The sequence below is a fragment of the Salmo salar genome, chromosome ssa24 (genome assembly GCF_905237065.1).
Source record: "Salmo salar chromosome ssa24, Ssal_v3.1, whole genome shotgun sequence".
NCBI lineage: Eukaryota > Metazoa > Chordata > Actinopteri > Salmoniformes > Salmonidae > Salmo > Salmo salar.
The window spans coordinates 7,815,001-7,841,730 of NC_059465.1; the positions used below are offsets into that span (position 1 = coordinate 7,815,001).

At 44.2% G+C, this 26,730-nt stretch overlaps 1 protein-coding gene across 1 annotated transcript in view; it reads right to left on the minus strand.

Annotated features, from left to right (window-relative positions):
* The window catches only part of pgm5 (phosphoglucomutase 5), a 49,133-nt gene that overhangs the window by 20,577 nt on the left and 1,826 nt on the right, over positions 1-26,730 (minus strand). The window contains exons 2-6 of the mRNA XM_014171055.2: positions 26,063-26,225; positions 21,906-22,052; positions 16,256-16,381; positions 15,907-16,097; positions 13,047-13,201 (exon numbers count right to left, since the gene is read on the minus strand). Coding sequence (XP_014026530.1) covers positions 13,047-13,201; positions 15,907-16,097; positions 16,256-16,381; positions 21,906-22,052; positions 26,063-26,225 — 782 coding nt within the window. The remainder of the gene's footprint in view (positions 1-13,046; positions 13,202-15,906; positions 16,098-16,255; positions 16,382-21,905; positions 22,053-26,062; positions 26,226-26,730) is intronic.

Sequence of the window (26,730 nt, forward strand, 5' to 3'; positions counted from 1 at the left end):
GCAGCCTTTATTGGTTCTAACAGCAGACCTATCAGCTTGCTGCCGGCTCTTAGAAAAAAATGTGTTTGACCAACAATGCTTCTCTGTATTCATTTTTTACTTAACCTTTATTTAACTAGGCAAGTCAGTTAAGAACAAATTCTTATTTCGGCCTACCCCGGACAACACTTGGCTAATTGTGCGCCGCCCTATGGGACTCCCAATCACAGCCGGTTGGGATACAGCCTGGAATTGAACCAGGGTCTGTAGTGACACCTCTAGCACTGAGATGCAGTGCCTTAGACCGCTGCGCCACTTGGGAGCTACAGCACTTAATTGTAAACAAATGAGAGAAGGGCAGAGAGAAGGGCAGTCAATGTGTACTGCACTGACGTAAAAGACTGATGATTGAATGAAAGAAATTGAAAGTAAGAAGATTGTGGGAGCTGTACTGTTAAATTTTAGTGCAGACTTTGATATTATTGTTCATAACCTGTTGAGAAAACATATGTGTTATGGCTTTTCAACCTCTGCCATATCATGGATTCAGAGCTATCTAATAGAACTCAGAGGGTTTTCTTTAATGGAAGCTTCTCTAATGTCAAACATGTAAAGTGTGGTGTACCGCAGGGAAGCTCTCTAGGCTCTCTACTCTTTTCTATTTTTACCAATGGCATTAAATAAAGCATGTGTGTCCATGTATGCTGATGATTTAACCATATATGCATCAGCAACCTCAGCTAATGAAGTCACGGAAATCCTTAACAAAGAGTTGCAGTCTGTTATGGAATGGGTGGCCACTAATAAACTGGTCATGAACATTTCTAAAACTAAGAGAATGGTATTTGGTACAAATCATTCCCTAAGTTCTAGACCTCAGCTGAATCGGGGAAGGAATGGTGTGGCTGTTAAACAAGTTGAGGAGACTAAATTACTTGGTGTTACCTTAGATTGTAAACTGTCATGGTCAAAACATATAGATTCAATGGTTGTAAAGATGAGGAGAGGTCTGTCGGTAATAAAGAAATGCTCTGCTTTTTTGACACCACACTCCACAAAGCAAGTCCTGTAGTGTCTAGTTTTTTCTTGTCTTGATTATTGTCCAGTCATATGGTCAAGTACAGCAAAGAAAGACCTGGTTAAGCTGTAGCTGGCCCAGAACAGAGCGGTACGTCTTGCTCTTCATTGTAACCAGAGGGATAATATTAATATTATGCATGCCAGTCTCTCTTGGCTAAGAGTTGAGGAAAAACTGACTGTGTCACTTCTTGTTTTTATAAGAAACATGAATGTGTTGGAAATTCCAAATTGTTTGAAAAGTCAACTTACACACAGCACTGGTACACACACTTACCCCACCATGTCACATTGGCATAAATTATTCGGGAGACAAGCGCAGGAATGCATAATAGCGTTTTTTATTTTGCCCAAATTACGGCGTGCCGTGTAAAGGCACGGGGATGAAGACCAAACAAACACGTAACAAAACACAGGGTAGAAACCCAAAACAAAAGAGCGAGGAGTACCTGGAATAAATAACACACACGCACAATGATTAACCCATGGGACGAGACCCGTAATCATCTGCGCAATCCACAATGGCACGAAAGCCAAAACACACAGCACAGGTACTCACACGCACCAACGGACATAGTAACAATAATTGACAGCACCATGGTGAACAAAGGGCACATGTATACAAATACAATCACTGGGAATAGGGGCCAGGTGTGCGTAATGAAAGTTCCGGAGGGATCCGTGACACACCAGACATGCCACCAGGGGTCTTTTTACAGTCTCCAGGTCCAGAACAAATTCAAGAAAGTGTACAAAATTATACAGAGCCATGAATGCATGGAACTCTCTTCCATCTTATATAGTGCAAGTGATCAGCAAATCTGGTTTAAAAAACAGGTTTTAGATTTTTTTGCAAATGTTTACAAAAAAAATAAAACAGAAATATTTCATTCCATAAGTATTCAGGCTGTCACGTCCTGACCAGTAAAGGGGTTATTTGTTATTGTAGTTTGGTCAGGACGTGGCAGGGGGGTGTTTGTTTTATGTGGTTCGGGGTTTGTTGGGATATGTGTTTATCTAGAGGGATGTTTTTTTTTTGTATTCTGGGGTTTTTGGTTATGTTCTACGTTTTGTATTTCTATGCTCTGTCTATGTTGTGTATTTCTTTGCGTTGGCCTGGTATGGCTCTCAATCAGGAACAGCTGTACATCGTTGTTGCTGATTGGGAGTCATACTTAGGTAGCCCTGTTTTCACCTGTCCTTTGTGGGAAGTTGTTTTTGCACTGCTGTGTTTAGCCTGCAATACTGTGCGTTCGTTCGTTTTGTTGTTTTGTTTATTTAGTGTTCAATAAAAGTTTAATATGAGCACTCAACCCGCTGCGCCTTGGTCCATTACATACAACGACCGTTACAGAACTTATTTTGAGTCATGGACTTGGGAGGAGATTTTAGTCGGAGAGGGACCATGGAGGAAGGCTGGAGAGGACCGGGACTGTTATATTGGAACACGACTGGCATGGAAGCCTGAGAGGCAGCCCCAATAAATGCTTTTGGGGGGGGGGCACACGGGTAGTTTGGCTGGGCCAGGGTTAAGCCCCAAGCCAACTCCCCGTGCTTACTGGAGGCAGCATGTTACTGGTCAGGCCCCGTGCTATGGGGTGATGCGCATGGCGTCGAGGCCAAGCATTCACAGGCCGGTGTGCGCGGTGCCAGCATCCCGCATTTGCCAGGGGGAAGCGGGCATCCAGCCAGTAAGGGTGGTGCCAGTACTGCGCTCGAGACCGCCAGTGCGCCTTCACGGCCCAGTGTATCCTGTTCCCGCTCCTTGCACTAGCCCTGAGGTGCGTGTATCCAGTCTGGTGTCTCCAAAGCCAGCACCACGCACCAGGCCTCCAGTGCGCCAGCCCAGTTCAGCACGTCCTGTGCCCGCTCCTCGCACTAGCCTTGGGGTGCGTGTCTCCAGTCTGGTACCTCCAGTACCAGCCCTACGCACCAGGCCTCCAGTGCGTCAGCCCAGTCCAGCACGTCCTACTCCTGCTCCTCGCACTAGCCCTGAGGTGCGTGTTTCCAGTCTGGCATTTCCAAAGCCAGCATCACGCACCAGGCTTTCAGTGCGCAGTCCTCATCCAGAGTGTCCGGCAACAGTGCCCCGTCCAGAGTGTCCAGTGACAGTGCCCCGTCCAGAGTGTCTGGCAACAGTGCCCCGTCCAGAGTGTCCGGCGACAGTGCCTCGTCCAGAGTGTCCGGCGACAGTGCCCCGTCTAGAGCTTCCGGCGACATTGCCCCGTAGAGAGACGGCCCACAGTCCGGAACCGAGAGAGACGGCCCACAGTCCGGAACCGAGAGAGACGGCCTACAGTTCGGGACCGAGTGAGACGGCCTACAGTCCGGAACCGAGAGAGACGGCCTACAGTCCGGAGCCGAGAGAGTCGGCCTATAGTCCGGAGCCGAGAGAGTCGCCCTACAGTCCGGAGCTCCCAGAGTCGCCCTACAGTCCGGAGCTCCCAGAGTCGCCCTACAGTCCGGAGCTCCCAGAGTCGCCCTACAGTCCGGAGCTCCCAGAGTCGCCCTTCAGCCCGAGGTCTACAGTGAAGCGCTTCAGCCCGAGGTCTACAGCGCCGCGCTTCAACCCGAGGTATTCAGCGGGGGTGGACAGGTTAGGTGGGGGACTAAGGCCAGAGCCTGAGCCACCTCCACAGTAGGAGGATTGGGGAGGGGGGGGGGGGGGTGTAGCACGGGAACCGTCAATAAAAGTTTAATATGAGCACTCAACCAGCTGCGCCTTGGTCCATTACATACGACGACCGTGACACAGACCCTTAACTTATTTTGTTGAAGCACCTTTGGCAGCGATTACAGACTTGAGCTTTTGCTCTATTAATCTTTTCCTCGATCCTTACCTGTTGACTAGTCTCCCAGTCCCTGCCGCTGAATAACCTCCCCACAGCATGATGCTGCCACCACCATGCTTCACCATAGGGATGGGACCAGGTTTCCTCCAGACGTGACGCTTGGAATTCAGGCCAAATCTTGGTTTTATCAGACCAGAGAATCTTGTTTCTCATGGTCTGAGAGTCCTTTAGGTGCCTTTTTGGCAAACTCCAAGCGGGCTGCCGTGCCTTTTACTGAGGAGTGGCTTCTGTCTCGCCACTCTACCATAAAGGTCTGATTGGTGGAATGCTGCAGAGATGGTTGTCCTTATGGAAGGTTCTCCCATCTCCACAGAGGAACTCTGAACCTCTGTCAGAGTGACCATCTGGTTCTTGGTCACTGACCAAGGCCCTTCTCCCACAATTACCCAGTTTGGCCAGGCAGCCAGCTCTAGGAAGAGTCTTGGTGGTTCCAAACTTCTTCCATTTAAGAATGATGGAGGCCACTGGGTTCTTCAGGACCTTCAATGCTGCAGAACCTGTGCCTTGACACAATCCTGTCTCGCAGCTCTATGGACAATTCCTTCAAATGCATGGCTTGGTTGATGCTCTGACAGGCACTGTCAACTGTGGGATCTTATATATCTTATATATATTATTTGTGCCTTTCCAAATCATGTCCTAACAATTGAATTTACCACAGGTGGATTCCAACCAAGTTGTAGAAAAATCTCAAGGATGATCAATGGAAACAGGATGCACCTGAGCTCAATTTCGAGTCTCATAGCAAAGGGTCTGAATTCTTGTGTAAATAAGATATTTCTGTTTTTTATTTTTAATACATTTGCAAACATTTCTAAAAACCTCTTTTTGCTTTGTCATTACGTGGTCTTTAATACGGTTTAGAATAAGGCTGTAAATTAACAAAATGTGGGAAAAGTAAAGGGTTCTGAATACTTCCGAATACACTGTAGGTGTAACTGATCCACACACATACTACATGTTAATGTTTATGTAAATTGTAAAGTCTTTTGTCAGTAATGTATTTTTTGTTATGTGTTGGACCCCAGGATGATTAGCTGTCGCCATTGGCGTGCTCAGCCCCCTCCTGTACTCCCTGTTCACCCATGACTGAGTGGCCATACACGCCTCCAACTCAATCATCAAGTTTGCAGACGACACAACAGTAGTAGGCCTGATTACCAACAATGATGAGACAGCCTACAGGGAGGAGGTGAGGGCCCTGGGAGTGTGGTGCCAGGAAAATAACCTCTCACTCAACGTCAACAAAACAAAGGAGCTGATCGTGGACTTCAGGAAACCGCAGAGGGAGCACCCACCTATCCACATCGAAGGGACTGCAGTGGAGAAATTGGAAAGCTTCAAGTTCCTCGGCGTACACATCACTGACAAACTTAAATGGTCCACCCATACAGACAGTGTGGTGAAGAAGGTGCAACAGCGCCTCTTCAACCTCAGGAGGCTGAAGAAATTTGGCTTGGCACCTAAAACCCTCACAAACTTTTATAGATGCACAATTGAGAACATCCTGTTGGGCTGTATCACCGTCGGGTCCGGCAACTGCACCGCCCGCAACCGCAGGGTTCTCCAGAGGGTGGTGCGGTCTGCCCAACGCATCACCGGGGGCAAACTACCTGCCCTCCAGGACACCTACAGCACCCGATGTCACAGGAAGGCCAAAAAGATCATCAAGGACAACAACCACCCAAGCCACTGCCTGTTCACCCCGCTATCATCCAGAAGGCGAGGTCAGTACAGGTGCATCAAAGCTGGGACCGAGAGACTAAAAACAGCTTCTATCTCAAGGCCAACAGACTATTAAATAGCCATCACTAGCACATTGGAGGCTGCTGCCTTATATACTGTAAAAAGTCTTGAAATCACTCTCCACTTTAGTAATGGAACACTAGTCACTTTAATAATTACTAATCTTTTATGTATATACTATATTCTATTCTATTCTACTGTATCTTAGTCTATGCCGCTCTGACATTGCTCGCCCAAATATTTATATATTCTTAATTCCATTGCTTTACTTAGATTTGTGTGTATTGTTGGGAAATTGTTAGATATTACTTGTTAGATATTGCTGCACTGTTGGAGCTAGAAACACAAGCATTTCGCTACACCCGCAATAAAATCTGCTAAACACGTGTATGTGACCAATACAATTTCATTTGATTTGATGGGTGACTATTATTATTTCCGTCTTCCATCACAAATAAGTCATTTAAAAGAACATGCAACTAACAGAACTGTTTGCTGATCCCAAGTTGGAAACACTGCTGAACACATTGCACTTCAATTCCAGATGCTGAATGCTGGATTGTGGAATTCAATTGGAATTCAGAGGGGGTGATATCCTGGTGGGTGAGACGTTGAGATGTTGTCTGCACCGTGAAATAAACCCACAGTGTTTGTGTGTGTGAAGCCTTTTTATTTCCCTCAGGGAATGGCTCTGGAACAGAAAGCCTGGCGTTCCAACAAGAAAATGGAAACTCTGAACCTTTGACTCACTGTTGACGTTTCATTTGCATGTCTGCAGCCAACACAAGCACCCGGCACGGCCCTGGTCATGCAGAACGTTGCTGCAACGTTAGGGGGATGTTGGGGCAACGATAGGGGGGATGTTGGGAAAAAGTTGTTTGTTTTCCACGACATCATAACAGCGCTGAGGGAATGTGGTGCTTTTCTAGGGCTTAACGCTCGCACCAGCTGTGCCCTGACCACAACCTGACAACAACATAACATAAGCACAAAACGCCTTCAGAGCTGACACACACGAAACAACCTGACACGAGCTCACAGCTGACACATTACATTCCCCAAACATTCCAGCAATGCTTTAGCAACGTTGTCAATTGTCTCAATAGGCAAACTCTAAAGGGAAATGGACAGTTGCTTGTTGGTTGGGTTGACTCCCTTCATGCTTTCAGTTAAACCCAACTGGGAACAGCAACTGTTTTCAAAAACGGACTTCGGTGATGATAGCCGATATCGGTACACAGATAGTTTTTAGACCAGTATTACTCCTCACATGGGTGTGTCCTGATTCAGCTGTCAGGAAAGGCTTGGAAGACACATACAGAGACAAAAGCTTTATAGTCATTTAATTAACATGTATCTTGTACTCCAGATGCAATCATCCTCATTTTCCGCTCAGTAACACAAAGATTTATCGTAAAATGTCCTCTTATAACTATAATTACAAAAACCTGTTCTTTCTTCAGTATGATAGTTGTATTTCCATAAAGTTGTTGACTAGGAGAAGTAAACACAGTAGTTAAATTCTACTGAGAGCTATTTGGGCCTGTATCTGAGAAGCAGGCTCATGTCCAACTGTCAATCAAACTACTCGAGGCTGATATCTCTCTGCTCGTTAAATCTCTCTCCAGTGTAAAAAGATATGTTACAAATGGACACTTGGGTGAGCACTACTTCTTTCTCTCCCTCTCCTACACCATCTCTCTCTTCCTTCCGTCTCTCTCTCTCCTCTCTCTCCTTCTCTGGCTCTCTCTCTCCTTCTCTGGCTCTCTCTCTCCTTCTCTGGCTCTCTCTCTCCTTCTCTGGCTCTCTCTCTCTCTCTCCATTTCTCTCCCCACTCCTCTCTTTCTCCGTCCCTCCCTCCCTCCCTTCTCCCTCTCTCTCTTTCTCTCACTCCCTCCATGTTCACAATGAAAACAGCCTCTTTCCCAGCAGTCTTTGCCAGAAAGGAGGGATGTTGGCAGATGAGTGTTACTGGAGACGTGCGGAGAAGATGGACAGTTTGGCCCAGGGACATTAGGGTCAGTAAGAACCAACCGTCTTCTGCATGTTTACACTGTTCCCTCACTGTAACAGACATTGTCTAAGACTACTATTTAAATGAGTACTACTACCTATATCATTAACTAACATATACAATCCATCCAATGACACAATCCATTTTCCATGTCATATAATCATGTTCCTTAATGCCAGCACCTGGATGTGTGTATAATGTATAGAACACCTAAAGCCCATATCCTGTTGCTAAGATGGCATCATTAAGCCAACAGTGATGTTAGATGGGACTAGATGGATCTGGTCTCCTGAATGTCCTCCATATATCCTGTTGTCCCTCTCCTCAGGTTCAGGAGGACAGAGAAGGATGATCGGGGTGATTTTCGCAACAGGTGCTGGGCTCAGCAATGTCTCCCTGGCGACTAGCGTCACTTTCCAGTCTTATAGATGAGACCCACATAAACGCAGATACATAGACGAGCGCACACACACACACAGACCCGACCCTACCCCCCACACACATACACACAGACACAAACACACACACAAACACACACTTATCCCAGTACAAAAATCAGGGAGACAGAATTTAAACTTTTTAAAAAGGCCTTGTTTTTCACTGGTTTATCCTAGTAACAGGCAGAACAGTGGCCCAGCCAAACCCCTCCTCCCCTCTTCCTCCTCCCTCTCTCCTCCCACCCCCCCTCCCTGGAGTGGCCAAAGCAGCGGCAGATGTTTCCTTTCCCACCTTCCCTTCCCTCACTGCAGAAACATAGGGCTTCCCTCGCTTGCGCACACACTCTCTCTCTCACACACACACACACACACACACACACACACACACACACACACACACACACACACACACACACACACACACACACACACACACACCAATCACACAAATATACATGTATACACTGACAGACACAGGCACATACACACAAGACTGCATATATACACGCAAGCATTCACACGCACACACGCACGCACGCACGCGCGCACACACACACACACACACACACACACAGATAGATAGATAGATAGAGCATGGTTGCTCTCACACTCCTTAAAGGGCATACTACTGGGCTGGGGCCATCATAAAGCTCTCCAGCACTCACTAAATAACACAACACCATGGAGATACACTGCCACAGGTACCGATACAGTACAGGAATCAACCAGTGTGTGTGTCATATGGGCGTGTGTGTATTACAGTTTTTTACAATCACTTTGGCACTAATTTCAGAACCTTGATGTCATTTTTCACAACTCTAGACACAAAACTCACAACCAGTGATCAAAATGCACAACTTTCAAAACTCTAACACTTTTTCCAATTGCTTGGATACAATACACATAAAGATAAGATAATTTGTTCATTGAACTAAAATCATCTGTTCAAAATGACACAACTTAACATCAAAGTATTACCATTTCAAAATGAAATTCACACACTACATCTGAGATGACTGTCTATTCATTTCATTACAATGATCTAACTATCAACTGATACAACTGCTCAAAATGATAAGTAACTGTTGCATTATTCTTAATCCATAGTTTTATGGAAACTGACGAACAATATTCCATGTTTAGATCATGAAAGTTTCAGGATAACGAGATCCATTGACACCAATTACCGTGGAACATGAACCAATTGGACTACATTATCTATGGATGTAATATTTCATCATCATTCTTTATCAGACACTGTTTCTATGGTCCCATGTACCACTTTTCCAGACCATGTTTTCAGATCTGACATTACTGTACACTTTATTAGGTACATCTATCTAGTACTGGGTAGGACCCCCTTTTGCCTCCACAACAGCCTGAATTATTCACGGTGTTGTACGTTAAGAGATGCCCTTCTGCACACCACTGTTTTAAACAGCTGTTATTTGAGTATTTGTGGCCTTTTTGTTAGCTTGAATAAGTCTGGACGTTCTCCTCTGACCTCTCTCATTGACAATGTGTTTTTGCCCACAGAAATGCCGCTCACTGAATGTGTTTTGTTTATCGCACCATTCTCTGTAAACTCTGGAGACTGTAGTGTGTAAAAATCCCAGGAGGGCAGCTGTTTCTGAGATGCTGGAACCACCATGTGTGGCACAAACAATCATACCACGGTCAAAGTTGCTTAGATTACGCATCTTGCCCGTTCTAACGTTTGGTCGAACAGCAACTAAAGCTCTCTACTCTATATACTCTATATATTGAGTTGCAGGCAGCCACTTGAATCGCTGTTCGAAGGAGCAGGATATTTGCGTTAACATGCAGCTGTACCTAATAAAGTGTATGTATGCAGGCCCTTGTAATTGCTTTTCCAATACTGCCAACTCGTTACTGATGATTGATATCACATTGTGGTACGAGTATATAGTGAAATGAGTGGTATCCACCTACAACAACACAGCGATAACATGGAGCCGGCAGGTGATCCAGGTCACAAGAGAGGTCAAGCAGTGGGTGGAGGAAGACGAGAAAGACGTGGTGGTCAAAGGAATGGCAGGGGACAAGCACCCCTTCTGAGAGGTGGTCGTGGGCCTCGTTTGAGAGGTCTGGGGGAACGTGGTAGAGGACAAGGCCACGGACCAAGACAGCGGCAGCAACAGCAAAGAGTGTCCAATGAAATCCGAGCAATAGTTGAAGACCATGTGGTAAATCATGGCACGACAATGACTGAGGCAGCTACAATGATTCAACCAAACCTCAGAAGATCAACCGTGGCCTCAATCATCAGAACTTTCCGCAATGAGAACCGGTGACTCTTCGGCATGCACTAAACATTAGGCTACTCTCAATTGTCAAATGACTGTATACTACATGCCAATGTGTACCACAGAGTAGGTGATGTGACTAAATGTGTTCTTACTGTAATTTTCCCCGCAGAATTGAGACTTGGCCAAATAGGGGAGGCAGAGGCAAAATTCTGACTGACCAACAAGAGTGGGCTGTGGTCAATTTGGTTCGGGCCAGAAATGATATTCACCTTACAGAAATTCGTCAGCACATCTTGGACAATGACGACATGTTCAACAATGTGGAAGCCATAAGTTTGCCGACTAGAACAGCTATACCGTGTGCCTTTAGAAAGAAATGCAGACAGAGTGAAGCAACTGAGGACTGAGTACGTTCAGGTATGTTCAGTTTCAAGATGCCTGTTGTGAAAAATTCCCCCAAAATTCTACATCATTGTAATCAGTCATTGTCTTTCCAAAATGTATTTTTAGAGGGTGATGGAGCTGGATGCTGACGAAAACCATCACAAATTCCTCTTTTTCGATGAGGCAGGCTTCAACCTGGCCAAGACAAGGAGGAGAGGTCGGAATTTCATTGGCCTCCTTGTAACCTTCCTTGATGAGCTAAATCAGGTCTGTAGAGCTGATGGCGTGACCTATGTCATTGTGTGGGATAATGTCGGATTCCACCATGCTCAAATGGTGCAAGCATGGTTTCAGGCCCATCCACAATTTACCACCCTGTACTTACCCCCATACTCTCCTTTCCTTAACCCGATTGAGGATTCTTTCTCCACATGGAGGTGGAAGGTATATGATAGGCGCCCTCACGAACAAGCCACCCTTCTCCAGGCCATGGATGACGCATGCAAGGACATAACGGCAGACCAGTGTCAGGCCTGGATTCGCCATGCCCGAAGATTCTTCTCAAGATGTTTGGCTAATTAAAACATAAATTACGATGTGGATGAGAACCTGTGGCCAAATCCACAAGACAGGGTTGAGGGAAATATAGAAGTACAGTAATCAACCCTTTGTTTAGCTTTTTACAGTAAGCCAGGTGAGGAACACTGCAGTTGACCTTTAACTATTTTTTCTTTTTTTGTAGCTAATTACTTTTGCTTTTGATTCAAAAGAACCTATGTTGTGATTTTATTGTATTTCATCAATACATTTCATATTTTGTTCAATGATTCCACTGTGTCTGTAGTATTCTCTCTACTAGTCCTTTTACAGTGATGTATTTACGTGTAGTAGCATAATGAAACATGTATCACATATTTTGTACTACAATATTTAATGATTGTACGAACAACTACACAGTGAAACTATTGGTGTCGTGTGTGGGTGATCTGAATGAATGTTCCTATGGTATTTCATGATAAATGAGTTATTTGAACCAATGATTCTGCAAGTGCAAGGTTTCTTTAAAGATATGAATGCACAATGCAATGTTTTGAACATTGGATGGCCTTTGTTACAAGTGATGACCGTTTTGAGTTTTGTGTCTAGAGTTTTGAAAAATGACCACAAGGTTCTGAAATTAGTAAAAAACTGTAATCGGTGTTGGATGACCTTGTGGGACTCATGAAGATCGGACACAGTGTGTTTTGGAACAGGACATTGCAGTCATCAATGTGTCCATGATGTTTCTATATCAGAAGACATAGCCCCGTCTCTCGTTCATCAGGTGATGAGGATAACCCTGTCTACGTTAAATTGGAGGAGGAGGGAGATGGTACGGTGGTTAGTTACCTGTGCAACCGAAGTAGGTACGTGTACACCGTTTTCCCTTTTGACTTTCTATAATATAGTACAGATTTAGTTCATGGACAGGATGAGGGCTTGAAAATGGATTGTCTTGTTATTCAAATTACTCTGCTAATCCCCTGACTTCTCCCTCTTTTGTGTGCGCGCGCGTATGCGTGTGTGTGTATACTGTACATAGGTGCGCGTGAGATCAGTTCCACGGCGAGAGGGCCATCAATGATGGGGGGGGGGCCATCAATGACCTCACACGTGACCTAGGGTTAGCGATAGCGGCTGCGGCCCCTTGAGATATGAGCTTGGGGAGTGAGCTCATTTCCTCCATGGCTGCCAGCATTAACAGGACCGTGATGAGTCCACCAACTCTCAAGAGAAGAGAGGGTCAGGGGCCAGAGTTACACACACACACACACACACACACACACACACACACACACACACACACACACACACACACACACACACACACACACACACACACACAATGTTAATGTACATTACTGACCCCCTGATCACACCGTCTCAGTCACCACTGCTCTTATGTCTCAGTGTGGGGGCCTTTGGGCTGTATTTATAGGCAGATGCTCTCTGTGTGTGTGTGTGTGTGTGTGTGTGTGTGTGTGTGTGTGTGTGTGTGTGTGTGTGTGTGTGTGTGTGTGGATTGGGGTTCGCAAGAGTGGGAGACATAGGGATGAAAGACAGAGAGGGATGAGAAAGGGATGAGAGAGAGAGAGAGAGAGAGAGAGAGAGACGGAGGTGGGGGGGAGGGAGAATGATGAGGCTAAGGTGAAGAGGTGTTGAAAAATGGAAAAGTCATGTGGAGCATTTTCTCCAGCAGCCACAAACAGGGTATAGGGATATTGGTGTGTGTGTGTGTGTGTCCTACCTGTCTAAGGCAGTGCTGGTAGCCATACTCCTAGCGAAGCCCTTTAGTCCCAGCTGTCTGAAGTAGGGGATACAGGAGAGGTTGGCCGCCATAACAGCCAAGGAGTCTGAAGGGTTCACAAAGAAACCATTCTCACCCAGGATCATATACCGGTCCTGCAATACATACACTCATCAACCATACAGCAATACATGAAGAAATAATCAATGCATAACCAATAAATACCTAATCTAATCCTCCACTAATTAAAGATAAATATTTGCTGTAACTCTAACTGGTACTCCCATCCCTACCAGTTGATACACGGTTGTTTTAATTGCATCTCTCCCAATCAAATCAAATGTATGGACACACTCCTTCCTACTAAGATGCAGCACTGTAAGCACTGGGAGAGGGCTCCAATGGAACACAAAAGAGTGACATAATTCTCCTGATGCTAGGCCCGGTAATTGAGTTAGGCTAATGTACGTGAGCGTGGCGCTGGTACAAATTACTATGTGAGATGTTGTGGGAAAAAAAGAGATGTCTGTCACAGATATTAGCTGGTCCCATTGCCTAACATCCTGCTATTGACAAGGAAATAAATGCAGACAAAAACAAACAAAGGCAATTCCAAGTTCCCATTAGATAGCAGACCTGGGTCTACATAGGTCAAGTTCTTGTTTTTTTTCAAATACTTTAAACATGCTTGATTTGGCTTGCTGCCATGGAACCAATGGAATAGTCCCAAAAGTGTGAACACCACCCATTTAAGCAGAATCAAACATGCTCATCAAACGTCCTTATCAACTCCCCTGAAAGTGTATTGTAGTACTTTGTATATTACACAGTGCCTTCAGAAAGTATTCATACCCCTTGATATATTCCACACTTTATTGTGTGACAGCCTGAAATCAAAATGGAATAAATAGATTTTTCTCTCACACATCTACAAACAATACCCCATAATGACGAAGTGAAAACATGTTTTTAGAATTTTCTGCAAATGTATAGAAATGTATATAATCGCTTTGTGGCAGTGATTACAGCTCTAAGTCTTTCTGGGTAAGTCTCTAAAAGCTTTCCACACGTTATTCAAGCTCTGTCAAATTGGTTGTTGATCAGTACTAGACAACCATTTTCAGGTCGCCATAGATTTTCAAGCAGATTTAAATCAAAACTGTAACTCGGACACTCAGCAACTCCACTGTAGATTTAGCCTTGCGTTTTAGGTTATTGTTCTGCTGAAATGTGAATTAATCTTCCTGTGTCTGGTGGAACGCAGACAGAACCAGGTTTTCCTCAAGGATTTTGGCTTTGCTTAGCTCCATTCCGTAATTTTTTTTATCCTGAAAAACTCCCCAGTCCTTAACAATTACAAGCATACCCATAACATGATGCAGCCACCACTATGCTTGAAAATATGGAGAGTGGTACTCAGTAATGTGTTGTATTGGATTTGTATTCAGGACAAAAAATGTATTGCTTTGATACATTTTTTACAGTATTACTTTAGTGCCTTATTGAAATCAGGATGCATGTTTTATTCTGTACAAGCGTCCTTCTTTTCACTCTATCAGTTAAGTTAGTATTGTGGAGTAACTACAATGTTGTTGATCGATCCTCAGTTTTCTCCTATCACAGCCATTAAACTCTGTAACTGTTTTAAAGTTTCCATGGTGAAATCCCTGAGCGGTTTCCCTCCTCCCCGTCAACTGAGTTAGGAAGGACGCCTGTATCTTTGTAGTGACTGAGTGTATTCATATACCATCCACAGTATAATTATTAACTTCACCATGCTCAAAGGGTTATTCAATGTCTGCTTTTTTTATTTTTACCCATCTACCAATAGGTGTCCTTTGGTGCCCTTTGCAAGGCATTGGAAAACCTCCCTGGTCTTTGTGGTTGAATCTGTGTTTAAAATTCAGTGCTTGACTGAGGGACCTTAAAGATAATTGTATGTGTGGGGTACATAGATGAGGTAGTCATTCAAAAATCATGTTAAACACTGTTTTGCACACAGACTGAGTCCATGCAACTTATTATGTGAGTTGTTAAGCAGATTTTTTTTGCGTTGCCATAACAAAGGGGTTGAATACTTACTGACTGAAGACATTTCAGCTTTCATTAATTAATTTGTAAGAATTTCAAAAAAACATAATTCCACTTTGACATTATGGTGTTATAGTGTGTGTATGTAACCGATGTGAAATGGCTAGCTAGTTAGTGGGGTGTGCGCTAATAGTGTTTCAATCGGTGACGTCACTCGCTCTGAGACCTTGAAGTAGTTGTTCCCCTTGCTCTGCAAGGGCCGCGGCTTTTGTGGAGCGATGGGTAACGATGCTTCGAGGGTGGCTGTTGTTGATGTGTGCAGAGAGTCCCTGGTTCAAGCCCAGGTAGGGGTGGGGCGAGGGACGGAAGCTATACAGTTACATGTAGGCCAGTTTAAAAAAAATCTACATTTAATTCATTTTTAATTCCGGCTTTAACAAAGTATTCAAAGTCGAGTTCTGCAGTGGGGTCACCAAAATAAAAATAACAGTTAAGAGTACAGATTATTGTATGGGACAATATGCAAACGTTTTTAGAAACATACAATTTGATTGAGTTAATGTATTTATTGGTTTCTTTTCATTTTGATAAGAGTTGAAAATGCTATGAATTTAATGTTATTTGTTGATGTAAAAATCTAAATGTAATTATTTTAAGATTGTGTCATTAGATTTTGGGTGGGTTGGGGTCGCAAGAAATTGTTGTGGGAAAAAAATGGGGTCCCCTCTGAGTTTGAATACCACTGCTGTAACACAACAAAATGTGGAAAAAGTCAAGTGAATACTGTACTTTGTGAAGGCAGTGTTCCTCTCCTCCTCAGCTGTCTTACCCCGTCTGCATCGAAAGCAGCTCCGAAACCAATGTCTCCGCCCTTCATGGCATCAACCAATGGGGCTGCGTATGTGAGGTTGGGCTCTGGAGGCCGGCCCCCAAAGTCCTCCATGGGGACACAGTTGACAGCAGCATTGGCAGGAGCCCCCAGCTCATCACACATGATACGGCGCACGTACAGACCCATCACTGACAATAGAGTACAATATAATAGAAAATAATACAATGGAATATAATACAATACAACACAATACAACACAATACAATAGAACACAATACAATATAATCACTGGTAAGCACCTGATACAATACTGTAACTACTTTGGTCTTTATTAGTATTGTCCTACCTCCGTTCATGGCGTCTATGCGTATCTTCAGCTGTTCAGGTCCTGTCAGAAGGCTCTTGATGGCGTTGAAGTCAAAGATGGTTCTCAGCAGGTTGAGGTACAACTCCACTGAGTCCACTATCTCAACTAATAACACACAGAAGAGGAGGGCAGTGGCTCAGAGTCTAGTGTGTATCTGCATGTGTCTATCCATCCAATAGCATGTATGCTACTTGTATGCAAGAACAGACTGTATGTGTGGTGAGACTGTGTATGCCTGGCGTGTGAGTGTGTGAATGTACGGTGCATTCGGAAAGTATTCAGACCCCTTCACTTTTTTGTAATTTTGTTACGTTACAGCCTTATTCTAAAATTGATTAAATAATTGTTTCCCTCATCAATCTACATACAGTACCCCATTATGACGAAGCAAAAACTGTTTTTTTTTTATGTTTGCAAATGTATTAAAAATGAAAAAGAGTAATACCTTATTTACATAAGTATTCAGACCCTTTGCTATGAGACTCGAAATTGAGCACAGGTGCATCCTGTTTCCATTGATCATCCTTGAGATGTTTCTACAACTTCATTGGAGTCCACCTGTGGTAAATTCAATTGATTGGACATGATTTGGAAAGGCACAAGTCTGTTTATATAAGGTCCCACAGTTGACAGTTCATGTCAGAGCAAAAACCAAGCCCTGAGGTTGAAGGAATTATCCGGTAGAGCTCCGAGACAGGATTGTGTCGAGGCACAGATCTGGGGAAGGTTAAAAAAAATTGTCTGCCGCATTGAAGGTCCCCAAAAACACAGTGGCATCCATCATTCTTAAATGGAGGAAGTTTGGAACCACCAAGACTCTTCCTAGAGCTGGCCGCCAGGCCAAACTGAGCAATCGGGGAAGAAGGGCCTTGGTCAGGTAGGTGACAAAGAACCGGATGGTCATTCTGACAAACCTCCAGAGTTCCTCTGTGGAGATGGGAGAACCTTCCAGAAAGACAACCATCTCTGCAGCACTCCACCAATCAGGCCTTTATGTTAGAGTGGCCAGACGGAAGCCACTCCTCAGTAAAAGGCACATGACAGCTCACTTGGAGTTTGCCAAAAGGCACCTAAAGACTCTCAGATCATGAGAAAAGATTTTCTGGTCTGATGAAACCAAGTTTGAACTCTTTGGCCTGAATGCCAAGCGTCACGTCTGGAGGAAACCTGGCACCATCCCTACGGTGTAGCATGGTGGTGGCAGCATCATGTTGTGGGGATGTTTTCAGCGGCAGGGACTGGGAAACTAGTCAGGATCAAGGGGAAAGATGAATGGAGCAAAGTACAAAGAGATCTTTGATGAAAACTTTCTGCAGAGTGCTCAGGACCTCAGACTGGGGGCGAAGGTTCACCTTCCAACAGGACAACGACCCTAAGAAAACAGCCAAGACAACGCAGGAATGGCTTCAGGACAAGTCTCTTAATGTCCTTGAGTGGCCCAGCCAGAGTATGGATTTGAACCTGATCAAACAGACCTGAAAATAGCTGTGCAGCGATGCTCCCCATCCAACCTAACAGAGCTTGAGAGGATCTGCAGAGAAGAATAGGAGAAACTCCCCAAACAGGTGTGCCAAGCTTGTAGCATCATACCCAAGAAGACTTGAGGCTGTAATCGATTCCAAAGGTGTTTTAATTGTTTTTTCTACGTCATTATGGGGTATAGTGTGTAGATTAATGAGGGGAAAAAAACGATTTAATACATTTTTGGTTAAGGCTGTAAAGTAACAAAATGTGGAAAAAGTTAAGGGGTCTGAATACTTTCCGAATGCACTGTATATGTGTTTGCAGTGTGTCTGTGTCTACTCTGTGTGTGTGTCTGCTCTGTGTAGGGGCGTAGGAGCCCCCCCCCCAGTGTTAGAAGCAGGTAACATGCCCCCCCCCCCAGCCCCACACACAATTATTCAAATTTTAAACATTTTAGGAATTCTTAGTTACAATAGTAGAATACACAAGGTGCAATTTCAAAATGTGGTTGTGTATCAGCAGTTTTTATCTTGTTATGTCAGTCACTGAGAGTCACTCAATTAGCCATCTCAGCTAAAAAAAATGCATGTCTAGCCAGCTATCTAAACTTGTAGTAATTATGGTCGAATTACCGACCAGGGAGCCCCCATTGATTTTGTTAGTCACTGTCACTCAGATATTATATTAAAAACTGAAAACATTTCTCTCCAGGAAATTGCAAGACATTTGTCTCATGGGCCGGAGTAGAATTAACCACCAACTAAATTTCATTTAGGGCCCCCAAACGCTAGGGGCGACTCTGACTGCATGTGTGGGTATGGATGTGGGTAATCAGACCTGATAGCCACTGCAGCCCCACATGATGAGTTCTGATTTTTTGTGGCCCCGACCCCCATCAAAGTTGCCCATCCTTAGTCTACAGCAGGGGCATTCAACTCTTACACTACAAACCTGATGGTTTTCTGTTCTTCCTGATAATTAATTACACCCACCTGGTGTCCCAGGTCTAAATCTGTCCCTGATTAGAGGGGAATAATGAAAAAAAAGGATTGGAACTGGCTTCGCGGTCCAGAGTTCAGTCTGAGGGGTCTTATGGCAGCGTTTCCCAAACTCGGTTCTAGGGAACTCAAGGGTTGCACGTTTTAGTTTTTCCCTAACACTACACAGTTTATTCAAATGACCAAAGCCTTGTTGATTAGTTGATTATTTGAATCAGCTGGGTAGTGCTAGGGCAAAAACTAAGACATACAGTCCTTGGGGTCGCATGGACCGAGTTGGGGAAACCCTGGTCAAGAGGGTGTATTGCATGTGTTAACTTAATTCAGGAGAGAGGCAATGATGATGATACCCACGGACAGACAGATAGGCAGAGAGGGAGAGCAGGTAAGATAGTGAGAAGTGCCTCTCCAAGCTCATAGAGTTCATTGACTGATGATCTGTCATAGTGTGAATCAATCGGAATGATCATATATGGTCTCTGATGAAACGATAGCAGCTTAAGTCTAGAGGGTGTACTGCATGTGTTAACTTCATGCATGAGAGAGGCAGCCATGATGATATATTTTTTAATATACTGCTCAAAAAAATAAAGGGAACACTTAAACAACACATCCTAGATCTGAATGAAAGAAATAATCTTATTAAATACTTTTTTCTTTACATAGTTGAATGTGCTGACAACGAAATCACACAAAAATAATCAATGGAAATCCAATTTATCAACCCATGGAGGTCTGGATTTGGAGTCACACTCAAAATTAAAGTGGAAAACCACACTACAGGCTGATCCAACTTTGATGTAATGTCCTTAAAACAACTCAAAAAGAGGCTCAGTAGTGTGTGTGGCCTCCACGTGCCTGTATGACCTCCCTACAACGCCTGGGCATGCTCCTGATGAGGTGGCGGATGGTCTCCTGAGGGATCTCCTCCCAGACCTGGACTAAAGCATCCGCCAACTCCTGGACAGTCTGTGGTGCAACGTGGCGTTGGTGGATGGAGCGAGACATGATGTCCCAGATGTACTCAGTTGGATTCAGGTCTGGGGAACGGGCGGGCCAGTCCATAGCATCAATGCCTTCCTCTTGCAGGAACTGCTGACACACTCCAGCCACATGAGGTCTATCATTGTCTTGCATTAGGAGGAATCCAGGGCCAACCGCACCAGTATATGGTCTCACAAGGGGTCTGAGGATCTCATCTCTGTACCTAATGGCAGTCAGGCTACCTCTGGCGAGCAAATGGAGGGCTGTGCGGTCCCCCAAAGAAATGCCACCCCACACCATGACTGACCCACCGCCAAACCGGTCATGCTGGAGGATGTTGCAGGCAGCAGAACGTTCTCCACGGCGTCTCCAGACGTTGTCACGTCTGTCACGTGCTCAGTGTGAACCTGCTTTCATCTGTGAAGAGCACAGGGCGCCAGTGGCGAATTTGCCAATCTTGGTGTTCTCTGGCAAATGCCAAACGTCCTGCACGGTGTTGGGCTGTAAGCACAACCCCCACCTGTGGACGTCGGGCCCTCATACAACCCTCATGGAGTCTGTTTCTGACCGTTTGAGCAGACACATGCACATTTGTGGCCTGCTGGAGGTGATTTTGCAGGGCTCTGGCAGTGCTTCTCCTGCTCCTCCTTGCACAAAGGCGGAGGTAGCGGTCCTGCTGCTGGGTTGTTGCCCTCCTACGGCCTCCTCCATGTCTCCTGATGTACTGGCCTGTCTCCTGGTAGCGCCTCCATGCTCTGGACACTACGCTGACAGACACAGCAAACCTTCTTGCCACAGCTCGCATTGATGTGCCATCCTGGATGAGCTGCACTACCGAGCCACTTGTGTGGGTTGTAGACTCCGTCTCATGCTACCACTAGAGTGAAAGCACCGCCAGCATTCAAAAGTGACCAAAACATCAGCCAGGAAGCATAGGAACTGAGAAGTGGTCTATGGTCCCCACCTGCAGAACCACTCCTTTATTGGGGGTGTCTTGCTAATTGCCTATAATTTCCACCTATTGTCTATTCCATTTGCACAACAGCATGTGAAATTTATTGTCAATCAGTGTTGCTTCCTAAGTGGACAGTTTGATTTCACAGAAGTGTGATTGACTTGGAGTTACATTGTGTTGTTTAAGTGTTCCCTTTATTTTTTTGAGCAGTGTATATATATCATTTTGCAGAGTGGACAAAAAATGATTCACAAAAATGATTCATTAATTTCAGTTTGACTGTCACGTCCTGGCCAGTATAAGGGTTAATTGGTATTGTAGTTTGGTCATTACGTGGCAGAGGGTATTTGTTTTATGTGGTTCGGGGTGGTGTTTTGGAAAAAGGGTGTTTGATTTAGTATTTCCGGGTTTTTGGGTTATGATCTTTGTTTACGTATTTCTATGTTTATCTAGTTAGTTGTATGTCTATGTTTGGTTAATTGGGGTGGACTTCCAATTGAAGGCAGCTGTGGGGTGTTGCCTTTGGTTGGAAGTCCTATATTAGTTGTTCTGTGTTTCGCCTTGTGCCTTGCCAGACTGTCGGTATATCGTTCGTTCGCTTGTTTTGTTATTTTTGTACGTTCATTTCGGGAAGTTAATAAATGTTCAAAATGAACAAACACAGTCCTGCTGCATTTTGGTCCTCCTTGACCGACGATAACCGTGACATTGACCTTTCATGCCTACCTTTTATATTCATTAAAACATAATATATAACTGTATTATAAGTTGAAAATATTCCATTAAGTTTCAACCCATACTGTATGTAGAGCAGCAGTTGTAACAAGCTGACATAGTGGAAGTGAGAAAAATACTAGGAAATGAATCATACAGTAGCAGAGAAAGAGTACAAAATGGTTGTGTAATTGAATACATGCACATTAACAGTCACACTGGTATTCAGTACAGTACGAATGGCCATGGCCTTAAGACTGATTGGACTGTATCGGAGTAAGTGCCCCTCTACAAGGGCCCCCTTAGCCTTGTAAATTTGACCATTTGTAAGTTCATATTTTTCTGTATCATTTTTGCAAAAGTCACTAGAAATGAGCATTTAAAACATATTTTTTCAACAACAAAAAATCCCACATAGAAAAATAGTTCCCCCCCAATGTCAGAGTCGCTTCTACGCCCCTGGCTCTGTGTGTGTCTGGTCTGTGTGTGTCTAGCCCGTGTGTGAGTCCAGTACCTCTGAAGGGTTTGAACTTGTTCTCCAGGTCAAAGTCGTGGCGTCCCAGCCTGGCCAGGTCAATGCGGAGGTCAGGACATATGGCATACTCCTCCAGGGTCCTACTCACCTGGGCAATCTTCTCCATCACCGTGTCTGGAGACGGGCCTATGAGGTGGGGGACACGGTTACCATGGACACCAATGTTTGCACATTATTTGACCTGTTCCTGGTCTACGGTTGTTGTTATACAGTGGCTTGCGAAAGTATTCACCCCCTTGGCATTTTTCCTATTTAGATTTTTGGGGGGTTTGTATCATTTGATTTCACAACATGCCTACCACTTTGAAGATACAAATTCTTTTTTATTGTGAAACAAACAAGAAATAAGACAAAAAATGAAAACTTGAGCATGCATAACTATTCACCCCCCCAAAGTCAATACTTTGTAGAGCCACCTTTTGCAGCAATTACAGCTGCATGTCTTTTGGGGTATGTCTCTATAAGCTTGGCACATCTAGCCATTGAAATGTATGCCCATTCTTCAAGGCAAAACTGCTCCAGTTCCTTCAAGTTGTATGGGTTCTGCTGGTGTACAGCAATCTTTAAGTCATACCACAGATTCTCAATTGGATTGAGGTCTGGGCTTTGACTAGGCCATTCCAAGACATTTAAATATTCCCTCTTAAACCACTCAAGTGTTGCTTTAGCAGTATGCTTAGGGTCATTGTCCTGCTGGAAGGTGAACCTCCGTCCCAGTCTCAAATCTCTGGAAGACTGAAACAGGTTTCCCTCAAGAATTTCTCTGTATTTAGCGCCATCCATCATTCCTTCAATTCTGACCAATTTTCCCAGTCCCTGCCAATGAAAAACATCCCCACAGCATGATGCTGCCACCACCATGCTTCACTGTGGGGATGGTGTTCTCGGAGTAATGAGAGGTGTTGGGTTTGCACCAGACATAGGGTTTTCCTTGATGGCCAAAAAGGTACATTTTAGTCTCATCTGACCAGAGTACCTTCTTCCATATGTTTGGGGAGTCTCCCACATGTGTTTTGGCGAACACCAAACATGTTTGCTTATTTTTTTCTTTAAGCAATGTCTTTTTTCTAGGCACTCCTCTGTAAAGACCAGCTCTATGGAGTGTACGGCTTAAAGTGGTCCTATGGACAGATACTCCCTTCTCCGCTGTGGAGCAGTGCAACTCCTTCAGGGTTATCTTTGGTCTCTTTGTTGCCTCTCTGATTAATGTCCTTCTTGCCTGGTCTGTGAGTTTTGGTGGGCGGCCCTCTCTTGGCAGGTTTGTTGTGGTGCCATATTCTTTCAATTTTATAATTATGGATTTAATGGTGCTCAGTGGGATGTTCAAAGTTTCTGATATTTTTTTATAACCCAACCCTGATCTGTACTTCTCCACAACTTTGTCCTTGACCTGTTTGGAGAGCTCCTTGGTCTTCATGGTGCCGCTTGCTTGGTGGTGCCCCTTGCTTAGTGGTGTTGCAGACTCTGGGGACTTTCAGAACAGCTGTACTGTATGTATGTCTAAGTCTCTGAACAAAGTGTGTGTGTGTGTGTGTGTGTGTGTGTGTGTGTGTGTGTGTGTGTGTGTGTGTGTGTGTGTGTGTGTGTGTGTGTGTGCGTGCGTGCGTGCGTGCGTGCGTGTTTATCGCAGGTAAAGCCCACCAGGTGATGTTATAGGGGGTCCATGAACTCTATGAGCTGGATCAGTCCCCACAGGTGTGGGGGGAGGAGCCTAGGGTCAACCAACTAGTCTTCATAGGTCAGCACTGTGTGTGGGTGTGTGTCTGTGCATAAGTGTGTGAGTGTGTATGAATGCATTCTTCTGATGCGTACCTCACTCAATAAAGCCTTTGTATCCCCTCACCTCTACGGGGAGAAACCTGGACAAAGTGGTCCTACAGGAACAGTTCATCTCAACAGTACTAAAGGTGGGGGACAGGAACTAAACAAGAACTCCCCCCTCTCTCTCCTCACTGTGAACTATTCCAGTTTATTCTTGATACACTTCACATTTGGACCTACCTACTGCAATTGTGTTAATCCTCATAATTATGGTGTTCCACTTCAGTCCAGGAGGACCTCAAAACGTTATGGTATTTACTGTTAATGATGACTACATGCCAAATCTGATAAGCATCTTACTGACTACAATAAGGTCAGGTTTTACGGAGTGCTAATTGTTGAGACTTGGTGTAATTGGGCCTCTTGCTCACGGGCCAGATGCTATGAGGAAACATTAGATTAGTGTGTGAGCGGACTTAATCTATAATCAACCATGTTGGCTATCTCATTACCCAGTGATACACCCGACCCTCAATCAAGATAAAGGACAACTTGAAAATAGAGATGTCATTAGCGCCCTTACTGTCATTTTCTCTGTAAATGATTTTAAACTTTGGAAACCCTAGAAACCCTAAAAGGCCAGCATCCCGGAGTCACCTCTTCACTGTTGATGTTGAGACTGGTGTTTTGTGGGTACTATTTAATGAAGCTGCCAGTTGAGGACTTGTGAGGTGTCTGTTAGACTCTCTAATGTACTTGTCTTCTTGCTCAGTTGTGCACCGGGGCCTCCCACTCCTCTTTCTATTCTGGTTAGAGCCAGTTTGCGCTGTTCTGTGAATGGAGTAGTAAACAGCATTGTACGAGATCTTCAGTTTCTTGGCAATTTCTCACATGAAATAGCCTTCATTTCTCAGAACAAGAATAGACTGACAAGTTTCAGAAGAAAGTTCTTTGTTTCTGGACATTTTGAGCCTGTAATCGAACCCACAAATGCTGATTCTCCAGATACTCAACTAGTCTAAAGAAGGCCAGTTGTATTGCTTCTTTAATCAGAACAACAGTTTTCAGCTGTGCTAACATAATTGCAAAAGGGTTTTCTTATGATCAATTAGCCTTTTTGAAATTATAAACTTGGATTAGCTAACACAACATGCCATTGGAACACAGGAGTGATGGTTGCTGATAATGGGCCTCTGTACGCCAATGTAGATATTCCATAAAAAAATCATCCGTTTCCAGCTACAATAGTAATTTACAACAGCAATGTCTACACTGTATTTCTGATCAATTTGATGTTTTTTTAATGGACAAAAAGTGTGCTTTTCTTTCAAATACAAGGACATTTCTAAGTGACTCCAAACTTTTGAACAGTAGCGTATACTGAGATCATGTGACACTTAGATTGCACACAGGTGGACTTTATTTAACTAATTATGTGACTTCTGAAGGTAATTGGTTGCACCAGATCTTATTTAGGGGCTTCATAGCAAAGGGGTGAAAACATATGCAAGCACCACTTTTCTCCAAAAATGTATTCGAATTTTTTTTTTAATCCAAGTTATTTTTTTGATTTCACTTCACCAATTTGGACTATTTTGTGTATGTCTGTTACATGAAATCCCCCCCCAAAATCAATTTAAATTACAGGTTGTAATGCAACAAAATAGGGAAAACGCCAAGGGGGATGAATACTTTTGCAAGGCACTGTACATGTTTAATAAGAACAGTGAAGCCTGTGGTGGCATTTTAATGCACCACTGTTATGCATAGGAAGTTAAATAACATTTTGCTCTAAATTGAGAAGTCATTTTACTGAGAAGTCGTCATTTCTATGTACCATGTGAGGATTGTAAGAAGCTACTGGAGTCTTGACATTGACAAAGTGAACATTGTGTATAATCCTTCTGAGAGCCACGGTTTGTGGGCTCTGAAAGATAACTACTGTTGCGTGAGACATGAGGGATGAGGAGAGCAACACCACTTTGCTCTATTTATACAACTGGAAGATGACTGAGATTCCACAGTAAAGCCCTGGGGACTCGGGAAGGCCTGTCCATGATGGAACTTCAGGAATATGTGAGTATTCCTTGTTAAGAGAATACACGGATAATTGCTGGGGCTGTGAGTGGGCTATGGTGCCAACTCTCTTAACTTAGTCAATAAATCACCAATATTGTATTCATATAGCACTTTTAACAAACACATTTATAATAAAGAGCCCACTAATACCTGGGCATAAAGCCAAGAAGAGCAAGCACGAGTATCAGTGGTGAAAAGAAAACCCCTTAGGTAGGAGGACGTCCATCAATCTTTTAATTGACTGACAGATTGACTGGCTGGCAGGTTGACAGCAATCAGTCAAATAAGCACCTCACCTCCATTGGCCACGTTGAATTTGACCCCAAAGTCTCCCCCGGGGCCTCCTGGATTGTGACTGGCTGTCAGGATGATTCCACCAATGGCCTTGATCTTCCTGATGATGCAGGACACAGCAGGGGTGGAGAGGAGGCCGTTGTGTCCAATCACCAGCCGACCAATCTGAACGAAACAGACAAGAGGGAGAGTTTGAGGAACTTTAGCTCACTGAATCTCATTCATATTGTTCATATTGAAGTAATTCATCGTATCATACATTATTCAAGACTAAGGCATGTACAAACATCGCAATTCAAGAATGAAAAGGCCTATTATTGTAGACTAGCTCAGTGTAGTTTACAGAATTACTTAATTCGCATTTCTTTATTGTAATGAGCTTCATGTCATGCCTTTAGTCAAGAGATGTTTTCTAGAACTGGTCATGTGGCTTCTGTCATGACGCTCAGGGCTTCATCTTTCCAGACCAGATGCGTCCAGAATTTGGCACGGACTGAGGTTCCAGACGTTCTATCAGGCTTGGACTAGGCTACATTCCAGACAGTCATCATGGGCGTCTACATCCATTTATTGAAGCGGCACGAACAGTCTCGCATGTTCTGTCCCTAGGCTGTAGCATCTCAACTATTCTAAATAAAAGTGTCCTCATTCATGTGGAATGAATTATTAT